Below are 23,834 nucleotides of genomic sequence, written 5' to 3' on the forward strand. Positions count from 1 at the left end.
TATGGTGTGCATAATTGTGTATTCACTTTACACTTCCATAATTATGCCAGATCCTCAGCTGTTATAAATCAGTGGGGCTATGCTGATTTACATTAGCTGAGGAGCTAGTCTTTTATCTTTAATATTGTTTAATATATTGGCATAGTTTGTTTATAGGCATTTATACATAATGTATCATAAATATTGTGGTCAGTATTCAGTAATATGGCTGTTTTGGGTGGCCAATGTGTATTAAAGTAATCCCAGATCAGTTTTAACATATGCGCCTCTTCCTTTCACCTTTCCTTTCTTTCTTCTTAATTACATACATAATTACATACAACCAGATAATGACAGCAGAGCTGGCTGAATAATCAAAACAATTGAAAACACTGTATGTGAAATTGTTCTTCAATATATTATACATTCATGAATTAACATTCAATTAAAATCTTACAAGTCATTCTCCAACATGAGGAAGTAATGAAAAAAGTCCATTTATTTTTAAATTTTCATAAATTTAATCCAAATTAATGATTAGATAAATGTTATTCAACAAAGTCTTGATCAAACGATAGGTACTCATAGAATGACACATAACAGGCGAAGTTTGGGTTTCACATACATTTATGTAGCTGTTATGAAATTCAGTGTAACTGAAAGCAAAACTGGGACCATCAAGTTCATTAAATTGCCATTTCAGTGTATGGTGAGGAACTTCCAAACACTCAGCCATAGGAAATTTGCAGGTAAACATATAATTGTAATAACTACATATTTATACTAGCTTGGCAGAACAATCATTTATAACCTACATATTTCAGGAGATTAAGCAAATCACTACCTGCCTGGAAACTCCTCCCATAGCTACTTTATTGTGAAGTTGGTCACTAAAGAGGTTGTTCGTCTTCTTCAAACAGTAGTGGCTAATGTCAGAGAGAAGATACTGACTAGCTGGCCCATTGATTGGATTCATTATTAAGTGAAGCCATTAGGGTAGCTGTGCTAGGGAGGAGGGAAGGCCCCTGGGAGGGTAGGCTGAGTTGTGTTTTCTATCTGATGTGAGTCTTCTCCCTATTGGGAACCAAAACACCACCTCCCAGGTTGCTCTCTCATGGCTTGGCTACACAGAGAGTTTGTACGTGGCAAGCCAAGGCTGTGAATCTACAATGCACTAGTTTTTTGCACATTAACTGGCTGCATGGACCTTGCTACTGTGTGCTAAACATTCCATAGTGCAGTTTCAGAACTCCTGAAACTCCTGTTTTAGTGCATGCCAGGCAATAATGTTCCATGTAGACAAGTCCTCAGTGAGACTTTGTTTCCTCCTGATCTCTAATCCTGGTCCCTCCCTCAGTTCAGGAAGCAACAGGGGAGGGTGTCATGTGGCTGGAGAACAAGATGAGGGGGTGGGCAGCAGGGTAACCACCTGCATTTCAAGGAAATAAAAGCAAACTGTATGAAATATACAGGAAACTTCTGTTGCAGGAACATCACCTCGTGGTGGTTTATTCATGGTACAAAAAATATACATTGGCATCCAAATGCAGAACCCTTTGTGTGATTATTGCTTAAACTTTATATTTGTATCTAATAAGATGCTTATCCATATTAGGTATGGGTGGAGGACCATCAGACATCCCTTAAATAAAGGATTGGTGGTTGCACTGAGATTGGGACACACAGCCGAGAGCACTGCTCATGAAAGAGTGGATTGGCTGCTGCGGACAGGTGGGTGGGGAAAGTCAGGCTGGTAGCCTGCTCAGACATGGGGTAGAAAGGGCCATAGTTTGGAATATGAAATTAGAGAAGGGCTAATTCTGAAGGGAGAAGGAAGGAATTATCCTGGAATATGGCATGAGTGACATACTGGGTTGTGGCAAATGCTCAGGTTGAGCATATACATCGTCAGTGCAACTATCGTCCTTCTGTTCCAAGGGCTGTATACTGGTCTTTTGGATTTAAACATGCATATTTTGATAAATATCCTGACCATAAATGCAAAGTCCACCTGAGGATATACTGCAGAGTTGGAATAGTTGCCGTATCTAAGCCAGTGGAGCATACCTTTTAGCATGGCTTGAAGAAGTCCCTTCAATGTGTAGCCTTTGTAGTTATATGTAATTTAAAATATTTCAATTCTTTCTTCAAAATAACCACTAGTTATACTTTGTGTGTTGTGAGGGCGTGACCTAGACAATGCATCACTAAAGATTGCACAGAAGTGTAATTTTGTATCCATGTAACTATTTGATTTGGAGAGGGCGGGGAAATCAATCTTACCATTAGCAGTTGCACTATTATAACATGTTGATATGATTCTTGTCCATCCTTGAACAAATTCTCCAATGTTTCATCAGGGTATTCAATGTTCTCTCACACTTTCTAATTTATGGCTTCTAAGCAGTAATTTAGGTTACTATTCTAGGGCTTGATCCTGAAGCAGTTAAACAAGTAGTTCTTGCTGAAGTCAATGAGATGACTCCATTTTCATGAGAATACTTGTCTGAGTAAGAATCTGTCTGAGTAAGAGTTCTCAGGATCAGGACCCCATTTACATGTTTGTAATTAAATGCCATCCTTGTGCACCCTAATGGGGAAATGTGTGTGACATGTCTATTTTCATACATCCATAGAGTTACATATAGATGATCATTTCTGGATATCTGCCAAAAGCTTGTAGGATTTCACCAATATAGCAACAATGAAACCTGACTAGATAACAGAAGTTTAATCAAGCCATTGAGTCAATATATTTACTTTATTCAAAAAATAAATCACATAGACAACTCTATTGGATGAGGTTTATTTTGCAGAGATTTTGCAGGCAATTTCACATTCCTCCACAACCTTAGTATAGACCTGGATAGCTGACGTGATGAATTCTTTAAAATTAAGAGAGAAACGTAGCTAGTGTAATGGTATGATAGGTGTCCTGTACATGTATGAAAGTAAATACTGCCAGATCCTCAGCTGTTATAAATCAGTGGGGTTATGCTGATTTACATTATGAGGAGCTAGTCTTTTATCTTTAATATTGTTTAATATATTGGCCTAGTTTGTTTATAGGCATTTATACATAATGTATCATAAATATTATGGTCAGTATTCAGCAATATGGCTGTTTTGGGTGGCCAATGTTTATTAAAGTAATCCCAGATCAATTTTAACATATGCGCCTCTTCCTTTCACCTTTCCTTTCTTTCTTCTAGAATTTTTTTGCTGTTTTTCCGTGTTGTTCCACTAGTAGCAGAGTTGAGCGAAAGAAATATTGCGATGAGCACTATAAGTAAACTATTCAAAATTAATGTGCATAGCTGCAAACAATCACTGTTTAAATACTATAAACACTAACTAATATTAATGAGTTAATATTTTCTGTGCTAGTTAAAAGGAAACAGTGCTATATTTTTGTGTTATATAAAGCTTGCACTGAAAATCATCACCATAAAATGACTGTACCAAACACAGCAACAGTGTTATTCAGGATGTGATGACACACAGTGACAGACTGACTGTTAGCACAGCCAGGATCATACATAAAAAAGAATTTTCACAGGGAAAATTGAGACTCATTTAGCCATTGATTTTATGTGTTGCACATGGGTGTATCCCTGCTCATGCCTGGATGTCCATTGGCTTCACTGAGGCTCAGCTCAAAAGCAAAGGTCTATCCATGTGTAACACATTGCAGGACTGGGTCCTTAAAGAGTGAAAATCACCCATATTCAAAGGGCCTAAGCCTCCAAAATACAGTTTAATTGGATTAAGTGGTCTATGCTGGTCTTTTACACAGGGGTGAATTTCATCACTTTGAAGGTAAAAATATCTTTACTTGTATCTTAGGGATCATGCATTTGTACAGTTCAATTGCAAGACTGTTTGGGTAAACTGCCAGAGCTTAGTTCTATTTTTACTGAGAAAGAAGCATCCTATGTTCTTCAGGCATTACTTGTTGATTATAGATGGCCCAATTCTCTGAGGTGCTGAGCAACTTCCAACAGAGGCTGTTCATCATGTTGCAAGCACCTCACAGGATCAGGCCATAAATCATTCTAGGGAACTTAAACATTGGTACTTTGGTTTTAATTTGCAGTTGTTTTGCATTTGGAGGTGCTGTTGGTTGGGAGTGACTTTGGAAACACTCCTAAAAACATACTATGGAATGGTCAAAAAATAAGCAGAAAAATTTGAAGAGGTCAGCAAATAATTTCCTAAAAGTTCCAGCCAGCTGGTCACCTGTGTTAATTTGGGGGCAAACAAATAGCTACAAGCAACAATACCCCCCAAAAGAGCAAGGGATTAGTCTTTTTAAAATTATTGCTATATTTAGCAGTTCATATCATCACCAACATACACAATTTCTGTAGTTTTAGTATTAATACAAATTCTTCAAAATACCAGATCTGAAAAATGTTCTCAATTTTAATTACAGGCCTGTTCACCAAAATATAGACCTTTGGTATATGATTTATTGTGTCTAGCAAATGAGCTTTTTTATTGTAATCAAAAATATATTTTCACACTTGTGAATTAAAAGGGATTTTAATTCCTCAGATAACCCACACTAATGGCTGTTTCAAGGCTTATACATGTGTAGAAGTGATAAACATGTACGCTTCCAGTTTGAAATGGGCAAGTGAAAAAAAACCTTTGACAATACTAAATTCACTGATGATTTAGTAGTACTGAAACTACTTTATCAGATTCCCCATAAAATATTACATTGTTTTAAGTGAAAATATTTGTTTTAAATACGGCAAGACTTTTTGTAGTAATTTAAATAGTGTATTTCTTATGTGACTAATATGGGTGGTCTTGCCTCCCTCATTATTGTGATATAACTACACACTATAAGCAATGCCAGTACACAATTAAGCATCCTCTAAGGATGAAATCACTGAAGGAAGCTGTGATGTACTTTATACTGTTAATCATATCATATGATGATACCACAATAGAAGTGAACTGGTTATTTACAGAGTGGTTTTGAATGCCAACACAGATTTGAATGTAAACAAAGATGAGTCAAGCACCTTGATAATGCATTGACTGGCTTGTTCATCTGGAAATTGTTTCATCATTGTTAGTCAGGTTCATTACAAGCCTGAAGTGAGTGAAGGACAACAGGAGGCACCTGTTTTTAAGGTAAGAAACTGTTCAGTTGCCAAAATGTTAGTGTGGTTTCAAATATGTATGAATGTTCTGTTTAGCTCATAATTTATATTAAGTCAAGTGTACGATAATGTATGCCCAAAAGATATGAGATGCTTTTAAGGTTGTCTACTGTTAAGGAATTATAGAATACAGTGAGTATTTAATGTTTTCAAAGAAATCTAAGGTGTTGAAATCCAAATCTTTTTCTAGTGTATCATGTAATTATTTTAATGAACCAGTTTCAATATAGTGTATATTTTAACATATAATAATAAAATTCTGATAAACTATTAAAACCTTTTAGTCTTGTAGAGATGGCTGGAACTGTCTTGGAAAAACTCAAGCATCAGTGATCGTGGGAAGTAAATATATGCCAGGATAGGATGGCTAATGATTAGAAAGCTATGATAGCTGAAACCTTTACAGATCTAATTCAGTGGATCATTCTTTTTAATGATAATGCGAGTTAGTGAGAGAACAATCCTTGCATAGTGTTTGAAAGGATCTCAGTCCATTAACTGAAAAAGCTGAAACCTATTCTTGTTAAAAAAAAAAATTTTTTTTTTCACCAAATGAGTTCACTGTATGTGGAGATTCACTGTAGAAGGCCAAGGCCTGCCTAGCCGCACTTCCTCCCTTCCCCACCCTCTTCATCTCTTTCCCATGCATGGAACACATCTATGGATAGGCCACATAGGGAGTAGCTGGTCCAATATTGGGAACCATCTATTCCTTTGCTCCTCTACCACAGGGTAGTGGTGCCTTCTCTTTTCTCTTCTCTATTATTCTGGTCTGTTAATCTCTCTAGGCTTTTATACCATTTTCATCATTGGTAACTATGGATGAGGTGTTTAGATACCAACATTTCAAAAAGCTTTTTTGGACAATTCTGAGAAGCAGCCAGGGCTCTACTGGCTTCCAGGGGTTAGAACAGGGTCACAGGCTCATTTTGGGAAGCAGTAAGTGAATCTGATATGCTTATCTCAATCCTCCAGGCTTCATGTGGTTGAGAGTTCAGCTAAGCAGTCAAAACCTATGGATGCCCTGTCGCTCTCCAAAACAAACTCCCATTCCCCTCAGATGCCCTCATAAGTTCATTTGGCTTCTTGGCCCATGCCTGGCAATTCCCGCTGGTCACAGAGAAGCAACAGACACTTCTCTCTACTATCTCCAGAGAATATCTGCCCCATTCTCTCCTTTTGGGTGGCTTCCAGTCTTCTCCCATTGTATTTCTCCTGGACGTTAGGGAAGTTGGAAGTGCCCATTCCTCAAAATCCCTCCATGTTCTTTGAGCTCCTGTTGAACCCATGTGTGCTCCCTGCCATCCTCCAGCATGCCCCTAGCTGTTTTATAGGCCCTTGTAGCTTTTGAGATAATCAGACATGCATATTTTTCCTCCTAAAAACAGTTTTAAAGAGGAGAACTAAACAAGGGCTGTGTAGTTACCTGAAAGGAGTGGTGAGGTTTACTTGCCACAAAGTTATGACTGCTATAGGAACTTAAATATATAGACTGAGATTCTTAGTGAAACATTTCAAGTATTCTCCCTCCTCTTTTCACGTTTCTGCATACTGGAATAAATAGCTCCCATTTTTCCTTTAACAGACGTTGTTAAGGGTGTCAAAATTAGTACCATAACCTGCCTTGCAATTTAGGGAGTCCAGCTGTGGGTTGATGATGCTTTTTCAAACAGCCAGTTAATATGGCAGTTCAGTTCCAATCCATCTTCAGTTATCTATGTTAAACAGAAAATTAAAAAAAAATTCTGTAACCCTGTAATATCTTAAGCATATAAGTGAGTCATTATTTGAAAGAGAGATTGTAAAACAGGAGGCTCTTTATGTCAAGGCTGTGTTACTTTGGCTCACAAATACTGTACATAGAACATTGTCCAAGTACCTTTCATATAGGACTAGTATTTCACTACAGCACTTCAACTGCGTAGCTAATAAAACAGATCTAGTGTTTGAATGTTGTAGATCGGCAATGGTGAGGGTCCCATTTTCACACTGAGTCTACCTTCACTTGATTGTTGTTTGTAATCAGTGGTGAGGGTTTGGTTTTCATCCTATCTGCTGCATCATTAGAACTATCCTGAAAGAAAACCTTTGCTGTACAAATTGTGACAATAATTCTCTTGTATTCTCTTCTGAAATTCTGGTTCAGGAGTCCATATATGATAGCATTAAGGCAGCTGTTGAAATATGCCATGTAGTAACTGGATACAAACAACCACTCTGGAATCCTGGGGATTATTGTGTCTGGGTCGACAGCCACAGCCAGGCCTATGAAATTCAAAGGAGCCCAACAGATCGCAAACAGTACAAATACCACAAACATGGTGACAAAGTTCCTAAAGTCATGTGGCTTCAGCCTGGGCTTGTTGTCAGGTTTAACCCTTCGCCTTACCTGAATAACAAGGATCCATATTCTCAAGTAACAGAAAGTAACTATGCCTATGGGAAGCATGAAATGGAAAAACACCACTGCTATTGTATATGGTGAGCTCACAGATTGTGCAAATGTGCACGAGTAGATTCGTGGATCATATTGTAGAGATCCAACAAACAGATTAGGAACAATAGCAACAAATGTCAGGATCCAGATGAGAATGACGTAGCACAGAGAATTCTTGTCACTATACAGCTTGTCATACTTGAGGCTGTGGCAGATGTAGCAATATCGATTAATAGCAATGCCGGTAATGTTGAATATTGATCCAATGACACTTAGGCCCATCAGGAAACCACTAATTTGGCAGTGGAGGTAGCCCAGATTCCATCCATTATGAAATACAGATGTCAGGACCAGTGGGTATGGGTAGATCGCCACTACCAAGTCTGCAATGGCCAGGCTTACAACAAATATATTTCCTGCAAAATAAATATGAAAAAAATATTTATTTCTCTTTTTTCTTTTGTTCTTTCTTCCTTTGTGTGTTTCCATATTTTTAACAGCCAGTCTCGGAGGAAAACTCTACTTTCTATTAACCCCAAACTTTATTTTCATGTATCAGAAATAAGACACTTATTTTTCTTTAAAGAGGAAATGGTTCAATTCTAAGGTGTACCTTTAAAACAAAGGTTTTATTGGGTTTAGTTACCATAAAGCTTCTATTTTTATTATGTCATTTACTTGGGTTCTCCTAATCACACAGATCCAGAATTCATGTCTTTTTAAAACAGTCTCTCTTGAAAAATGAGCATAAATAATATGATGACGAATATGGTGCCATTTAAAACTCTTATTCACTTTTCACATTAACTCTATTGCTTTTCCGAAAATTATCCCCAAATTTTTCTACTTCTGAAACTTAAATCTGTTTTCCTGTTTGTATCTCAAGCCTTTCTTGGGTGATATTACCTTAATAAATTTTAAAGATTCCAGCTACAATATTGCAATTGTATTAATATTTAGAGACAACATCCTTCTGGTATTTCTCAAGGAAAGAGTTTCTAAAACACTAAAAAAAACCCCAAATCCCCATTTTTTCATCCTGTTTTTAAAATCATGTAGTGCTGACAAAGATAGTTTAAAGATCTTCAACATGGAACACTGATGCCACATACTCTTACTCCTTCTTCTTCCTGATTGCTCTACCTAAAGGTAAACACACCAGATGCAGCAGCAAAGAGAAGTCGCTGAAAAGATACTGTTGACTTTTTAATGGGCTTTGGATAGGGCCCTCAATCAAGCAGGTAAATCAGAATCAATCTATTTTAGGCTGTAGCATCTGAGCACCTCATAATCCTTCAAGTATTTTACAAATGTATGAGTTTATGTTCAATTAGTTTATCCTCATGCGTTTTAAAAACACTAGTCAATCTACATGTTTATTTGCCTCTATATTGCAAGTATGAAGATTATTATTCTCATGAGACATTTACGTCATACACTGTAGGTCACATGTGAGGTCTTATTGCAAATATAGAGACTATCTTTCCTCTAGAGTGCTCAATCCCTGGTCTATTGAGCATTCACAGAACTCTTAGTTCTGCTAATCCCAAAGGAATAGTGTACACCAGGTTGTAAAATTCCACTCAGGATCACCACTTTACTTAACACACAATGCTTAGATATAGTGAAAACAATAAGTTTATTATCAAACTGAAATTCAAGTGATAGAGAGTGAGAATATTGGTAACAAATGGTTACATAGAAAACAAAATCATAACATGTTTTCTAGAGACTAACAAAACAGCTTACCGCAAGTTCTTTCCACAGTGTTTTCAACTAATTTAGTTGAGACCTTTGCTCCTGAGATCAAGCCCACTGGCAGCTTGTCTTCACAGACTTAAGTAATCACTGTGGTTCCTCTTCACCTCCTAGATATAGTCTCTCAAACCATTGTTTTAGTTTGAGAACAGGATATCATTCTGCACAGCTCATTTTTTCCTGTGTGCTTTTTTCATTGATTTCACATCGCTGCATTAGCATTTGACTCAGTATGTAAATGTGTCTCCACTGTAAAGCTTGCAATACTTCACTTTCATGTAGCCAGACAGCTAAACTTTTCTTACCTCCTGTCTGGTGGAACCATTCTAAAACATGTCATCTTACATGCTTTAAGAACATATTTTTGTACATACATACACAACTCTTTAAATATCACCTGTACATTCATTGTTCAATCATTGAGATGACCAGTATGACACAGGTTTTCATTAGAGACCTTACGTGACACTCTTTCATCAACTAGAATGTAAATTCCAGACCCAGGGGATCCAGGCACTGCTAGTAGTTGGTATCAAGAGGTCCCTACAATAATAGGTGTTCATTGTCCAGAATATTATACAATGTAGGGAAGCATGAAAAAGAAAAGCTCTGTAGAAGCTGGAAAGCTTGTCTCTTTCACAAACAGAAGTTGGTCCAATAAAACATATCACCTCATCCATCTTGTCTCTCTGGGACCAACACCTCTACAACCACAGTGCAAATTAAAAACAATGACAAGCAAAACATGGAACCAAAATTCAGATAAAAGAAATTGTGGACAGATTATTGATTATAAGGGATGAAATCATGGCATCATGGAAGTTAATGGGTATTGGCTATTGACTTCAACGAGGCAAGGATATTTTTTTAAAACAACCCAACTTATTCTCTCTTATCTTTCTTTTTTTTTTTTTTTAAAAAAGCCAACTTACTAAAAGCAGACTTTTGGGACAATGTTTTATTCAAGTTTTTCAGCATGTAAGCAAGTACCATACTGTTAAATTATAACTGAAAATCAGCTTTAAAATGAAAATACCAATGCAGTATCAAGCCCTTTGCACTGCTGCAATTCTCAACATTGTGCTCCACTTCTTTCAATATAATTAAATTAATTAAAACATTGAAAAAAGCATTTTCTCCTGCTAATCCCATACTTTAAATGTTCATAGGGAAATACTAAATCTCAAAACACATGCAGAGATGCAGAAACGTGGAAATATTTGGCTCAGAACAGTATGCATTTTTTTGTATTTTAATTTTATTCAATGCAGGCACGTGATGCCCATTAACTGTTCCTACTAACAGAAGCTGGGATAAATGGCCTTATTTAAAAGATTAAGATATACTGGTTTTTGTAAGTTTTGTACCTAGTTTTCTAGATGCCTTTCTCTTGTTGATTTCTGAAATTGTTTCCTCTTTTTGACTGAGGATCTAATGCCATCCTAGAGTCTGTTTGTGATAAAGCCTGTGGCAGATGTCCTATTAATTTCAGCGGTAGCATGAAAGGAGGAAGTTTGAATAGAAACAGAAGGAAAACATAAAATCCATTCCCTCTGTTGGTCTTTGCTCACAAAATCTGTCCATGATCTATTGGAAGATTGTTTGCAGAATGCTGTAAGTGTGTAAATACAACACTATATAAATTACAGGTGGGGCTGAGTCACTTCCTATTATAAGGCTCTGTTTCATTTGCCCATAGCTTTGCCAAATTTTAACTATTTTAACTATCCATGCTGGTTTCTTCTGCAGGCTGATTTTTTTTCCCAAAAACTTTCAGCCACAATGATTCAGCCACTTCCAAGAACAAGACAAGGGAAAAATAACTGTTTTGCCCATATTGAAAAACTTTGATCTTTTCTATGAAAAAAAGTGTTAGCATCCCCAGACTTTAGAGCTGAGGCTTGAAATTTGGCAGCAGGGGGACTTCTGTGTCAAGGATTTGCTTTTTGCTTTCCTTGTGAAAAATCAGTCCAAATTTGCCCAAATTACAGGCTCTTGAAAAGTTTGCATGTGCTCAGTAGAACATGTGTAGATATTTAGTCGTTAAATCCCCAGAAGATTCTGTCCACATTGGTCAGGCTCCAGGGGCTGAGCAGAATTCTGCCTATAACTGCAGCTCTGGTCTCCGGTGGGCTGGGCTGAGGTCTGGCACCAGATCTGAGAGCAAGGAGCTTGCTGATTTGAATTCAGAATTCACAAGAGCTAGACTTCATTGGGGCAGGAGCCAGAGGGGAGTCTGGGCAAGGAGGCTGGTGGGAGAGGAGAGAACGCTGTGCAGTAAATAAGCCCTGTGGCTACACTTTGAACAAATGCTGAGAAAACAAAATATTAAATAGCTATTCATTAATTGAGCACCTTCCATTCTGTGCACTGAATGAGCAGGGGGTTCTGTGGAAAAAATAATATGCCATCATGTAATTAAAGACTGTATTGCAATGCATACATACAAGGGGAGTGAATTAAGGTTTCACATGCACTCTGAATTCTGGTATTTCCTAACTTTTGAGGGCTTAACTTTGCAGCCTTAATAATGTTCTTTAAACTTGTAAAGAAGTGTGGAGAAAGCTGAGCTGGGCTGACTAGAGTCAGTAGGCTCTGCTTTTAGATACAGTCCAAGGAAATGCTCCATAAAATATTGGCAGTGCTGTGAATGCAGAAGAAACCTGTGTGACTGCTCATGCACAGTACATGTTCCATATCAGACCAATCTGCCATCTTACAATTTTTACTGAAGAAAACAAATGATCCACACAATTCCACTTTCCCCAAAGGGAAACACCGCATAAAATGAATGGAATAAATGTGACACAGGGAAGTTGTAGGAAAGACTAATACTATTAATTTTCATGATGCCATTGCCAAAATAGATGGAGAAGCAGCACAGAAGATCCACAGGCTGTTGTACTGGCAATTGATATCTGTGTAACACATCGTATTTTGTATGCTCGTAATGATCCGATAGACTCTGTATTTGGGCTTGATCCTTCAGCACTGAAGGTAATCAGATTTTTGCCTGTGACTGGAATGGAATCTAGCTCTATATGAGTACAACCAATAAAGGAAGAAATTGCCAATGTCAAACCTCAGACTTAGCATTCAGGAAACTCAGCACCATGCAGCCACATTACCAGGGGAAAGAAGCCCAAATTCTGTCCTCAGTTTTGCTGACACAACTGAGAGCAGACTTTGACCTGGAGACCTGAGCTCCCCAAAGGTCAAGAGGCAGGTATTGGTAGGGGCAGAGTTGACTTTCTCTCTGCTGGAAGGAGTGGTAAGAATAAGAAATTTTGGAGGTTTTAGATCTATGATGCAAAATAACTAAATTTTATAAGGTTGGTGAGTCCTATTTAAGATTTTGGGATTATGGAAAAACTTTAATTGAGTAGTAGAGTGGGAGGATTGGAGATCTTATTTTAGTGGCAACAGTGATAAGAAATTGCTATTATTTTTCAACACATTTATTTAGACTAATATTTCTTAGTTTGCTGTTTCTACTCTTCACTTTCTTATGCTAACTTTTTTTTCTTCACCCAAAGAATAAAATTATTTTATTACTACATTTATTTTCCGGTGGCTTCATGGTCTAGCCATGTTGTTAATCCTTGGTGAATACAGCAATCTGGTTTCCGACTTTCAGGGACCAATTTTGGCCCCTATGAAATTTGGCTATGAGAAAAAAGCAAACAAATAACCAGCACAAGCAAAGCACCAATAACTTAAATATGAATAGAAACAAAAAAATCTAGAATCATCTCAATGAAGAAGAAAAGAAAAACAGGCAAGTAATTATTTTACATGTATAGAACAGCAGAACATTCACACTTTGTCAACAGCCACAGATTATTCTATGCTAGAAAGAGGGAAAATATTTTCCACCTAAATAGATAGATCAAATCAAACATCTGCATTCTCCCCTAAAAAGTTATTAAACACCTGTAATTGATCTTCTCCCTTTCAATCTTCTTTACACCTAAACCCCTATGCTTACATTGGGGTTTAGGAAAAAAATATTTTCCTGAAAAAAGACCAGTTTGCATCATTAACATAATTTAATGACATATTTAGTATTTGTATTGTATTAATAGCTAGAGGCTCCAGCTCTAACAAGATACAAGACTCCATTCCCAATATCTTCTAAACCTGTATGATGTGTATGCATGTTTATCATATTATTTGTAACCTTATTCTAGCTTCTTGCTTAGGGACCTCCCATATGTTGTTTACTGGGTATCCAGGAGCCACAAATACAGACTGTACTGCATTCAGGTAAACAATGCGTTCTCTTTCTTTTAATGGACTGTTCACATCTCATATTCACCTAGGTCTGATGGGACCCAAGCATGTTTTTACATTTTTCTAACTTTGAGACATTTTTCAGCCTTACCTTTTTTAACGTGTTTATTTTGAGGCAGGACCTGATCCTATGGCCACTGAAGTCAATGGGAGTCTTTCAATTGACTTTAATAGGAGCTGGAGCAGGCCCTTAGTGCTTACTTATTAATTCCCCACTCCCTAATGATTGTGTTATGTAACATTTACAATCTAGTGTCAATTATGAAGTCAAATGTAGTTTCTGATTAGAATGTCTATGCAATTCCTAACTGCTTTTTTATCACCTCTCAAATATGCCCAGATGTGAATGTAATCTGATCTTGATGTAACTAATTATAGGCTAGCCTTAATTATTGGGATTTTTTTTCTATAAATGTAGGTCAAATTCTCTGGAGGTATATCTTGTTCAAAATGCTTCTCTGCCAGGATTCTTAGGACTTGGTACTCTTATCACCATATCTTCATAGTAAAGCACCTTGAATTCTTCTAGTGACATCTTATAAGATTTCTGGTAACTGCTAAAATTTTTACTGGTTATGTCCAGGGGTGTCTCATTGTATTTTATTTAATCATAAAACTATATTTTCCCTTTAGTCTAGATATTTTCTCATTTAGTGCTATAAAATGCACAGGCTCAAAAAATAAACCCAAAGTTGTACATTATTAGATAGACATAAACAACTAATTCAACATTATGCTCACCAAACACGTGTGCAGCAAAGAAGGGAAAGAGTCAAACATTGTGCTCCTTAGTCATAAAACCAAAAATACAAACAAGATGATATTCTCCTGTAAAACTAGCAACACTTTAATAAACTAGCAATCCTACTCCAGAGCAACACAGTGCTAGGAGTGACCACAGTTCCAGATTACAGTACTTCACAGGGAAACCAGAAAGTACTGGTCTAGATTGTATGGAAAACAAGACTATAAAGCTAAAAACAGTACAAAGTGAATTCACCTTTACTTTTGCAGAACAGGCCATGAGCTACTTTCCTTTGGATGCCATTTCTGTTTTGTAAAAGAGAATGGTGCATAGTATTAAGAAGCATATCACGCTGCCATTTTCCGCTGTGACCACACTGTTTTGTGAGGTCAGTGTCCCCTTTTGGTTTGCACATAATGGCATTCAAAAAGATTAGACCAATCATGAACAGGCTATCTTTATGCTGTGTGACAAGCTAAATGTTCCTTCAGTTTTAAAATTTGTTAATTAATAACTGCTCTCTAGTGGTTTTCTAAGTGTCCAGTGCTAGTTAACTAGCCTACTCTTCTTTGCATTCCTGGTCCTGTAAACAAGTAATTTAAAAAATGCTCCGTTTACATTCAAGATATCAATATATTCGTTACTTGGTACAACTATGATGGGCTGTTAGAAATCAGCTACAGTCTCTGATATAGTTATTTACTACACATTAGGGGGATGATCCTGCATTCCATGTGCACCCTGATATCCCCCCACAAAAAATTAGTTTAGATATTGGGTGTTCAAGGAAAGCAGGATCAGCTCCAGCCCAGTATCTTCCTGGTGGCAATGCAGAATGTGAAAACTGCTGCATCTAAGTATCTCATTTGGAATTCCACAAGGGTTAAAGTGCCCCAAAAGTATTATATGGAGAGGAATACACTGCAAGTTGAGTCAATTACCATTTCTTCCCGTCTCAGCCACCATTTCAAAGCCAAATAAGTTTTCTTAGATAAGTAAGTTTGCACAGATAGTTCCAGTTTCACTGAAGCACAGGTCCTAGAGGATTAAGAAACTAAAGGTCTATAAACGCTGCATCAAAATGGTACAAAACCATTGAAAAGAAATGCAGAAATAAATATTGTATAAACTCCAGTTACTCTTGGGAACTTCATTCATTTTACAGATCATAATATCAGCTCTCTCAGATGTGAAATGCCGATTTTTAAAATCAAGACTTTATTTCTAAACTTGGCTTGCATCAAAAATTCCCCGTGCATATTCAATTTTAATTGCGTGACGGAGGCCTTTGGGGTTTACATCTGATTAACAAATTAAATCTGGTACCGCAGGTGGTCATGCAAGAGGATGTGAATAGCTTTAAGCCCAGCATGTACATTTCAGCATTAAACACGTGCATGAAAACATCTCTCTCTAATTTTCTTTTTAATCTGAAAAGAGGCCTTACATTACATTAGGGCTTTATTGTTATAATAGTTATACAATTTCTCATAATAGAAACAATGTTCAGAAGGGCATGAAAAATCCAGTATTGTGATCCTTGACCTTTCAGGCATGTGTCCTCTTGTCATAGAAATATCACCTAGTGATGGCTAACCAAGCCTAATGTGTAATTATTACAACCATAGAATTTGACACATCCATAATGTCAGGCAGGAAGCTTGTTATCACTCAGTAGACAGTATTCAATATTTACACTTCCACTCATTTATAATAAAACTAGTAAGGCAAATATTTTGAATACCACAGTACAGCTCAGATTCTGTAAGGAGCTGAGTCTCTTCAGCTCCTATTGAAGTCATTGGGAATTCAGGGTGCTCAGGACTTGACCCCAGGAGAGCAGGAACAATATACTATACATGAGAGATGAGAAAGAACAGATACATAGCTAGTGTTGCATATAAGAAAGATCATAATACTGTGTTTAGATTATACTTAATTGTATACTGCAGAACAGAGTTATCATATACAATCTTCCAAAGAAGCAACAGCAACAAATTTATTTGAAATGCCTGCTCATCCTCTAGCCAAGGAAATTATATGCAAATTAGAGTGGTTGGAGGAGAGCAACAATAGGGACTCCCACAATACAGGGAATAAAATATTAGGGATCAGTTCCAGATTGGCCTTGGCCAAATAGGTTGTGCATATGAAGAAGAGTGACTAATAAAACAAGTTTGCAAATAAAGGATAACGTTTACAACAATGGTGCCTAAAGTTAGGTTCAAAGGTCCATATATAGGTTCTTAAATAAGTTGCCCAATTTCCAAAAGTGCTGAGCAGCCAGCAGCTCCCTTTGACTTGTACAGAAAAACACATGTGAAATGCTGATCATGAGGACAACATCTCTGAATTAGAGCTAGTGAACAGGGAAGATTTCTGCAAACAGTTTTGCAAAAATGTGTTTCTATTTTACATAAAAATTTACAAAATTCAAATTTTTTTGACCAGCTCTACTCTGAATACTAAAACCTGTATAAACAGAGTTCCTATTATACTAGTAAAAAGAAAAGGAGGACTTGTGGCACCTTAGAGACTAACAAATTTATTTAAGCACAAGCTATTGTGAGCTACAGGTCACTTCATCAGATGTAGCTCACAAAAGCTTATGCTCAAATAAATTTGTTAGTCTCTAAGGTGCCACAAGTACTCCTTTTCTTTTTGTGGATACAGACTAACATGGCTGCTACTCTGAAACCTGTTGTTATACTAGTATTCTAGGTTCTTGTGGGCTGCAGAGAACCGAAAACTGTCACCCAATTTCAGATTCCTGGATAACATATGCTTGAGGACACTTCTCATTCTGATGTTTGTATTGTTCTTCTAACACAGACCTCACTTGGTGAAAATGATCAAATTGTACTGGAGTTGGGAGAACATGGAAAAACCCAATTGGGACCCTGGGCAAAAGCCAAATGGAAATAAATGCTTGCTTACTTAACCTTTTCCATGCCTTAGTTGACATACGGCATATTTTAGTCAAACACAACGTAGGCTATTATTATTATTTTGAATGTATTTATGGGACAACAATATAATGCAGTTGATGCTTTATAAAAAAAAAGACACTATCTATCCTAAGTAGCTTACAGTCTACTTCACTTGTAGACAAAACAGATCACACCCAAATACTATGTAGTGTACCAAATGATTTTGGAAGGGTTTAAGTATCTATTAGTGGTCAGTTTTATAGGTTTTGTACAAATGCATTTTCAGGAAGGATTTGAAGGAGAAAAGGGTAGGATATTTGGGCTACTGAAAATAAACAAAACCTCTGTGGACATAATCATTCTGTTTTTAAATATTTATCATGCCATAACAAATATTTTAGCTTGATCGTCCAATAGACCTGGCTTGATGTTGGTGTACAAGGTTTTTTGCTTAAAAAAGCAGCATCAAATCCATATGAGAAATATTCTCTAGTTTTTTTTATCCTGGGGTGGGAAATCTGTTGCATTAAATTAAAACTGAGGTATATAAATCAATAGATTTTTAATGCGTTGGAAGCTAATGAAGAAAGTCACACTAATTAACTAAACAAGTACATTTTTAAAATCTTCTGATGCCAACAATTGAGATTTGCTAATAATCCATTACCATTGTTTGCATATCTGCAATAACCATTGAAAAAACTGATTACTATTTAATCACTATTTTACAAATATTTGAAGTACTGTATGCTAAACAAAACTTAATATCTTCTATGATAATCAAAATCTATATAATTTATTGTATCACAACGATAATCTGAACCATTCATTTTATAAAATGGGTAGAGAATTTCACAGCTGTACAGATTAACAGATGTTTCAGGTTTGTCAATAAAGTGTAAAAATTCTACATTACCAAGGCGTTCCTATGTTTTAGCCCTCTCCCAAGGTCATATTATCTCCTTTGATGCATGGTACAGAAGAGATCGAACAAGCTCAAATAATAAGCCAAATGGGGCCAGTAAAAACAGTGTGGGAAGCAGTATTAACTGCTGTCCTCCTGAGAGGGTGAAGGCACATGTACGTCTCACTCTTGGATCAAAGGACCTAAAATTTACGCAGCATTATCACTGGCTAAAGCTGTGGAGTGTCTGGCACCAATCCAATAGTGTGTTCAGGATTAATGCTGTTGATGCATTCTGTGGCTTCCACACCTACCCCCTCACTGGGGATTGAGGGATAGGGTGAACCACAGACAAGCCCCAACGGCAGCACAGCTTGTGTATGAGCCATGTTGTCATGGGGGTGGGTACTGGAGTCCAAAGCAAACACAATGGCATGCAGGCAGATTGCATGAGCTCTGTGGTACTGGTTTTGGCTCTCAGGGCATCTGCCAGGATGGGAATTCTCTATGGATCCCTGGGCACAGAGTGGTTAGGAGGTACCACCGTTTGTCCTCTTCAAATGTCCACTAGCCCCTCCTCCTGAGAGAGAAATGCATCAGAAACTGAATGGATTTACCTGAGTAACTTTCACAAAATGGATTTATATTGATCATTTCCACCTTTCATTTCTATCATCCATTTACAAAACAATTCTTGTGGATCAGCCTGTGCTCCACTGCTATTTCTTTGCCTAGATGTTTCAAAACTAGTGTTGTTATCACAATTGTAGAAACTGTACGCAACAGCTTAGAATAACAATACTACTTAGTGCCACACACTGCTGCGCTGGACCACTGCAGAAAAGTGAAGTGTAAGGAGATGAGCCTAGAGTAAAGTCCAAGCAAAGGGAGGGAAAGGAAATGAGGGTGGGGCTACAGACTAAAAGAAAGCAAAGCAAAAGGAAAAAGCAGGGTATAATAGATAAAGAGAGAGAGACCCCTGCACATTATTATTATATTTGTATTGTCATAGAGCCCAGTCAGGATCGTGTCTCTCCCCCCCCCCCCCCCCCCGTGTGCTAGATGCTGTACAAAAAATAGAAATGGCCTCTTTTCCTGAGACCTTTCAATCTAATTTGCAGCATGACAAATTTAACAGACAATGGGGGCGGGGTCGAAAGGATGATGGTAAAGATAATAAAAATCATACAGTTACCGAGATTGCTATGTGGAGTTACAGCCATGTAACTGACAGCAGAATTTGACCCATTGTATAAAACTCAGCCCAATAACATGAAGGACCAGACCATACACTGATTTAGCTCTCCATGCAGCTACACTGAAGTCATTGGTGTCACATGGGGTTTATGGGTTGAATTTGTCCATGGTATTTATCCCAGGGAAGGCAAAAATTAAAAAAAAAAAAAAAAGAACACCACAATATCCCTCCCACAGCCCCACACCCAAATCAGAAGTAATATAAGCGTAGCTAGCCATCAAAGCAATCCCAACATTTAACAACAGGTTCCAGGGTAGAGAGCCAGCAATGTTAGTTAAACATGAGTTCTTAAAATAGCCACCCCACTGCTTTCTGCTAAATGCAGCTATGTAGGACACCCACCAGGGAAATACAAAATAATATTACATTAAAAATCAACTGACCAGGGGTGGTGTGCGTGTACTCTTGCTCCCCCCAATCCATTCCCCTTTCATTTCTTTATCCCTTTCCTTCACTCTTGGACTTATTCTATCTCCTCACTCCCCTCTATCTTTCCCCACAGCTCCTCCTCTCCTATCTGCCTTCCCTCTGAGTTCTCTCATCTCTCCATTCAAATCCTTTTTCTCCTTTTGCCTCCTAGTTCCTCTTACTGCCCTGAGTCCCTGAAAGAGGTGGGGAGGAGCAGAAAAAAACAGTCCTTATTTCTCCCCCCAGAAAAAAAAGTTCACGATGCCTTGGATAGGAGCACTCAGCTCTGCTGTTACTGAGGGGAGGTGGAGTAGTGGCCTGCAGCTGCCTCTTTGTCTACCTGGCATCCCTAGATAACTAAATAGAGCTGTTTTAATAAATTAATTAGTAGGATTTGTTTGTGTCGGTAACTTTACAGAGGGCTCTTTGGCAATGCTGATGTGCAAAGAGGGGGAAAACTAATTGTGTGCATGGGAGGGAGAGGGAGGCGATGCAAATGGGGATTTAGTCCCTCTCCAGAGCAGCTCCCTGCTCCTCAGTGCATAAGTGGCGAGGGGAGACAGGAGGTTGCCTGGCTGGGCCACTGGAAGGAGGAGCTAGGATCAGATGATCTACTACTATATGGATCTTCTTCCCTGTGAGAAGCTTGTATAAGGGCCTGAGGAATCTACTTCAGACACTAAGCTGCAGTAACCTTGCTGAATAAGGGCATAGAAAAGTAACATATCTGCAATCAACATTTTGCAGTGGGGAAGGTAGAATATGACTTTCAATCCAATATGTATTGTAATTGATTTCATAAAGTTTGGGAAACTCTCTACTCAGGAGTTGTTTTTAATTAAAAGTTTTTTAAAAAATTATTTGGTCTTGGGTGCACTATCAATACTTTCATGCCACAACATCATGATGTACAATTTCACAAATGCACATGTATTAATCTATTGGTCACCACTGTAGTGTATTCATTAGGTCTTTTCAAAAATTAAAAGAATGCCAGTTGGCTAGGATATTGTAGTTATAGCTATGTGGACAGTTCCAGCAGAGCTTCACTGATAGCTGATATATGAATTTGGAGTGTCTTGTCTTTATACAATATGACTAGCGACAACTCATGATAGCTCCCTATAACAAACCTTGTTGCCTACTCTCTCCCCCTATCTACTCTAGCGACACCATCAGAGGACCCAACCACATAAGCCACACATCAGGGGCTCATTCACCTTCACATCTACTAATGTGATATATGCCATCATGTGCCAGCAATGCCCCTCTGCCATGTTGTGACGTTATCAGTGTAATATAATAACTCATTGAAAGGTGACAGGGCCAGAAAGAGTTAATTAACTCACAGACTGACCTGACCCAGGGCCGAACTTTAAAGACTGGAAGATATGTAAATGAATAGAGCTTTGAAATGCAAGACTGCATTGTTAGAGATAGAAAAGTAGATGTTTGTTCAGGTCTTTCGATGTAAGCAAACAATTCTTGTCTATTGCTATAGCTTTGATTCAAAGATCAAAAAAGGAATATTAACATTTAGGAAGACACTCGAGTGAAATAGTATTATTGTCTATATGTCTCTTTGAAGGTTGTGGTAACCTGTATCTGAACTGTTTAATGGATAAATTACCTTGTGCTAATTGCCATGATGTTTGGGAGAAGGAAAGTTAAACCTATTGTTTTCTGAGGCCAAACGGCTGCTGGAAATGTATAAAAACCTGGGACACGATCCTTCTTCATCTCAGATCTGCTTTGGGTTTCAAGAGGGGGAAACCTTAAGCCATAAGGATTGAGATCCGCAGTCACTGACTGGAGTCACCCTGAATATAGACACTGGACTATAATCGATGGACTATTTCCAAAAAGACTTTTGGCAACTACAAGCTCATCTCTGCTAAGTATCTGAACCTCAAGAATTGAATTCAAGTCTTTAGGTTATATAGATCTTTTAACCAACACTCTCTCTTTTCTTTTTTAATAAATTTTAGTTTAGTTAATAAGAATTGACTATAAGCATGTATTTTGGGTAAGATCTAAGTTATAATTAGACCTGGGTGTGTGGCTGATCCTTTGGGATTGAAAGAACCTTTTCTTTTATATGATAAGATTTTCAGTAATCATCATCATACATGACATGTGTGTCTGGATGGAGGCCTGAGGCTGCGTTACTTTAAGGGAACTGCATTGTTTGGACTTCTGAGTAACCAGTGAGGTACCACAGGAGCTGTTCTGTTCTGGCTTGGTAAATCTAAGTATTGGAATATCCACCAGCTTTTGGCATTTGTCTGCCCCGTTTTGATTGCAGTTCACCCTAATTGAGTGACCTAGGCTATCACGGACAACACCGTCACACATGTACATGGGTCAAATGAGACAGTCTCTACATAAAAGAATAAATGGATACAAATCAGACATCAGGAATGGTAACATACAAAAGCCAGTGCGAGAACACTTCACTCTCCCTGGACATTCAATAACAGATTTAAAGTAGCCATTCTTCAACAAAAAAACTTCAAAAACAGACTTCAAAGAAAGAAAAGGAGTACTTGTGGCACTTGTGAGACTAAAAAATTTATTTGAGCATAAGCTTTCGTGAGCTACAGCTCACTTCATCGGATGCATTCAGTGGACTTCAAAGAGAAACTGCAGAGCTACAATTCATTTGCAAACTTAACACCATTAATTTGGACTTGAATAGGGACTGGGAGTTGCTGGCTCACTACAAAAGCAATTTTCCCACTCATGGTATTGGCACCTCCTCATCAATTATTGCGAGTGGACCACATCCACCCTGACTGAATTGCCCTTGTCAACACTGGTTCTCCACTTCTAAGGTAACTCCTCCTTCTCTTCATGTGCCAGTATATCTATTCCTGTATCTGTAATTTTCACTCCATGCATCTGAAGAAGTGGGGTTTTTTACCCATGAAATCTTATGGCCAAATAAATCTGTTAGTCTTTAAGGTGCCAACAGACTCCTCATTATTTTAGAGCTCATTATAAGTGATTAGAACTGCACTATTATTTGGGGAAATGTGAAATATGCATTAATGCTTGTGATTATATCTTTTCCCAATATAATCTTTCCCCCATTAGAATGAATGATAAAACTTCCTTAGACTTTGGGGGAAACAAAATCAGTCCCTGAGCCTTGGTATACTCTACAAATGTATGTTGATATAACCACATAGTTATATCGACCTAACGCCTGGTATAGACAGCGTTCTGTCGATGGGAATGCTTCACTGCACTGCTACTGCCTCTCAGGGAGGTGAAGTATTTACACTGATGGGAGAAATTCATATAGAGTTCTGTTTCTTCCTACCCCAGGGGATTTTTTAATCTACTTAAAAGAAATTTATGGAGCAATGAATATACTCAAAGAACATTCAAGATGTGACAGAAGCTAATTGACCTTCTGTACCTAGCCCTAATGGGGTGACTCCTTAGCTATCTCCATAATGTACCCCGTTGTGGTTAGGTCATTTGAAGTCAGGCTCTATCTACACTACCCAGCTTTTAGCGACAGGGCTGTGCCACTACAGCCGTGCCACTAAAAGGCACGCAGTGTAGCCGTTGTTTTGTCATCAGGAGAGAACTCTCCTGATGACAAAAACCTTCCACCTGCAACAAGTGGCAGAAGCTTTGTTGGCAGGAGCACCCCCAACAAGCAGCAGCTTTGTCGGCAGGAGGGCTCTCCTACTGACAAAGTGCTGTTCATACTGGCACTTTTCATGGGTAAAAATTTAGTCCTTCAGGGAGGTGGTTTTTTAAACGATGACGTTCCAGCCTTAGGATATGTCTACACTTGTAGAGGTTTTGCGCTGTAAGTTTCACCGGTGATAAGGAACTGGTGAAAGTAAAGCGCTGGTTTGTGTACTCACTCAATTCCTCAGGCGTCAGAGAGTAGTTACACTAGCAGCACTTCCACATCATCGATGAGAG

The 23,834-nt window shown here is 37.9% G+C and overlaps 1 protein-coding gene across 3 annotated transcripts in view; it reads right to left on the reverse strand.

Annotated features, from left to right (window-relative positions):
- Positions 1-482: 482 nt before the first annotated feature.
- MTNR1A (melatonin receptor 1A) overlaps positions 483-23,834 on the reverse strand; it is a 106,740-nt gene continuing 83,388 nt past the window's right edge. For all 3 annotated transcript variants that reach the window (XM_043513653.1, XM_043513654.1, XM_043513655.1), the window contains exon 3: positions 483-8,009. In XM_043513653.1, coding sequence (XP_043369588.1) covers positions 7,141-7,875 — 735 coding nt within the window. In that variant the 5' untranslated portion in view covers positions 7,876-8,009 and the 3' untranslated portion in view covers positions 483-7,140. The remainder of the gene's footprint in view (positions 8,010-23,834) is intronic.

Source organism: Dermochelys coriacea, chromosome 4, assembly GCF_009764565.3.
Source record: "Dermochelys coriacea isolate rDerCor1 chromosome 4, rDerCor1.pri.v4, whole genome shotgun sequence".
NCBI lineage: Eukaryota > Metazoa > Chordata > Testudines > Dermochelyidae > Dermochelys > Dermochelys coriacea.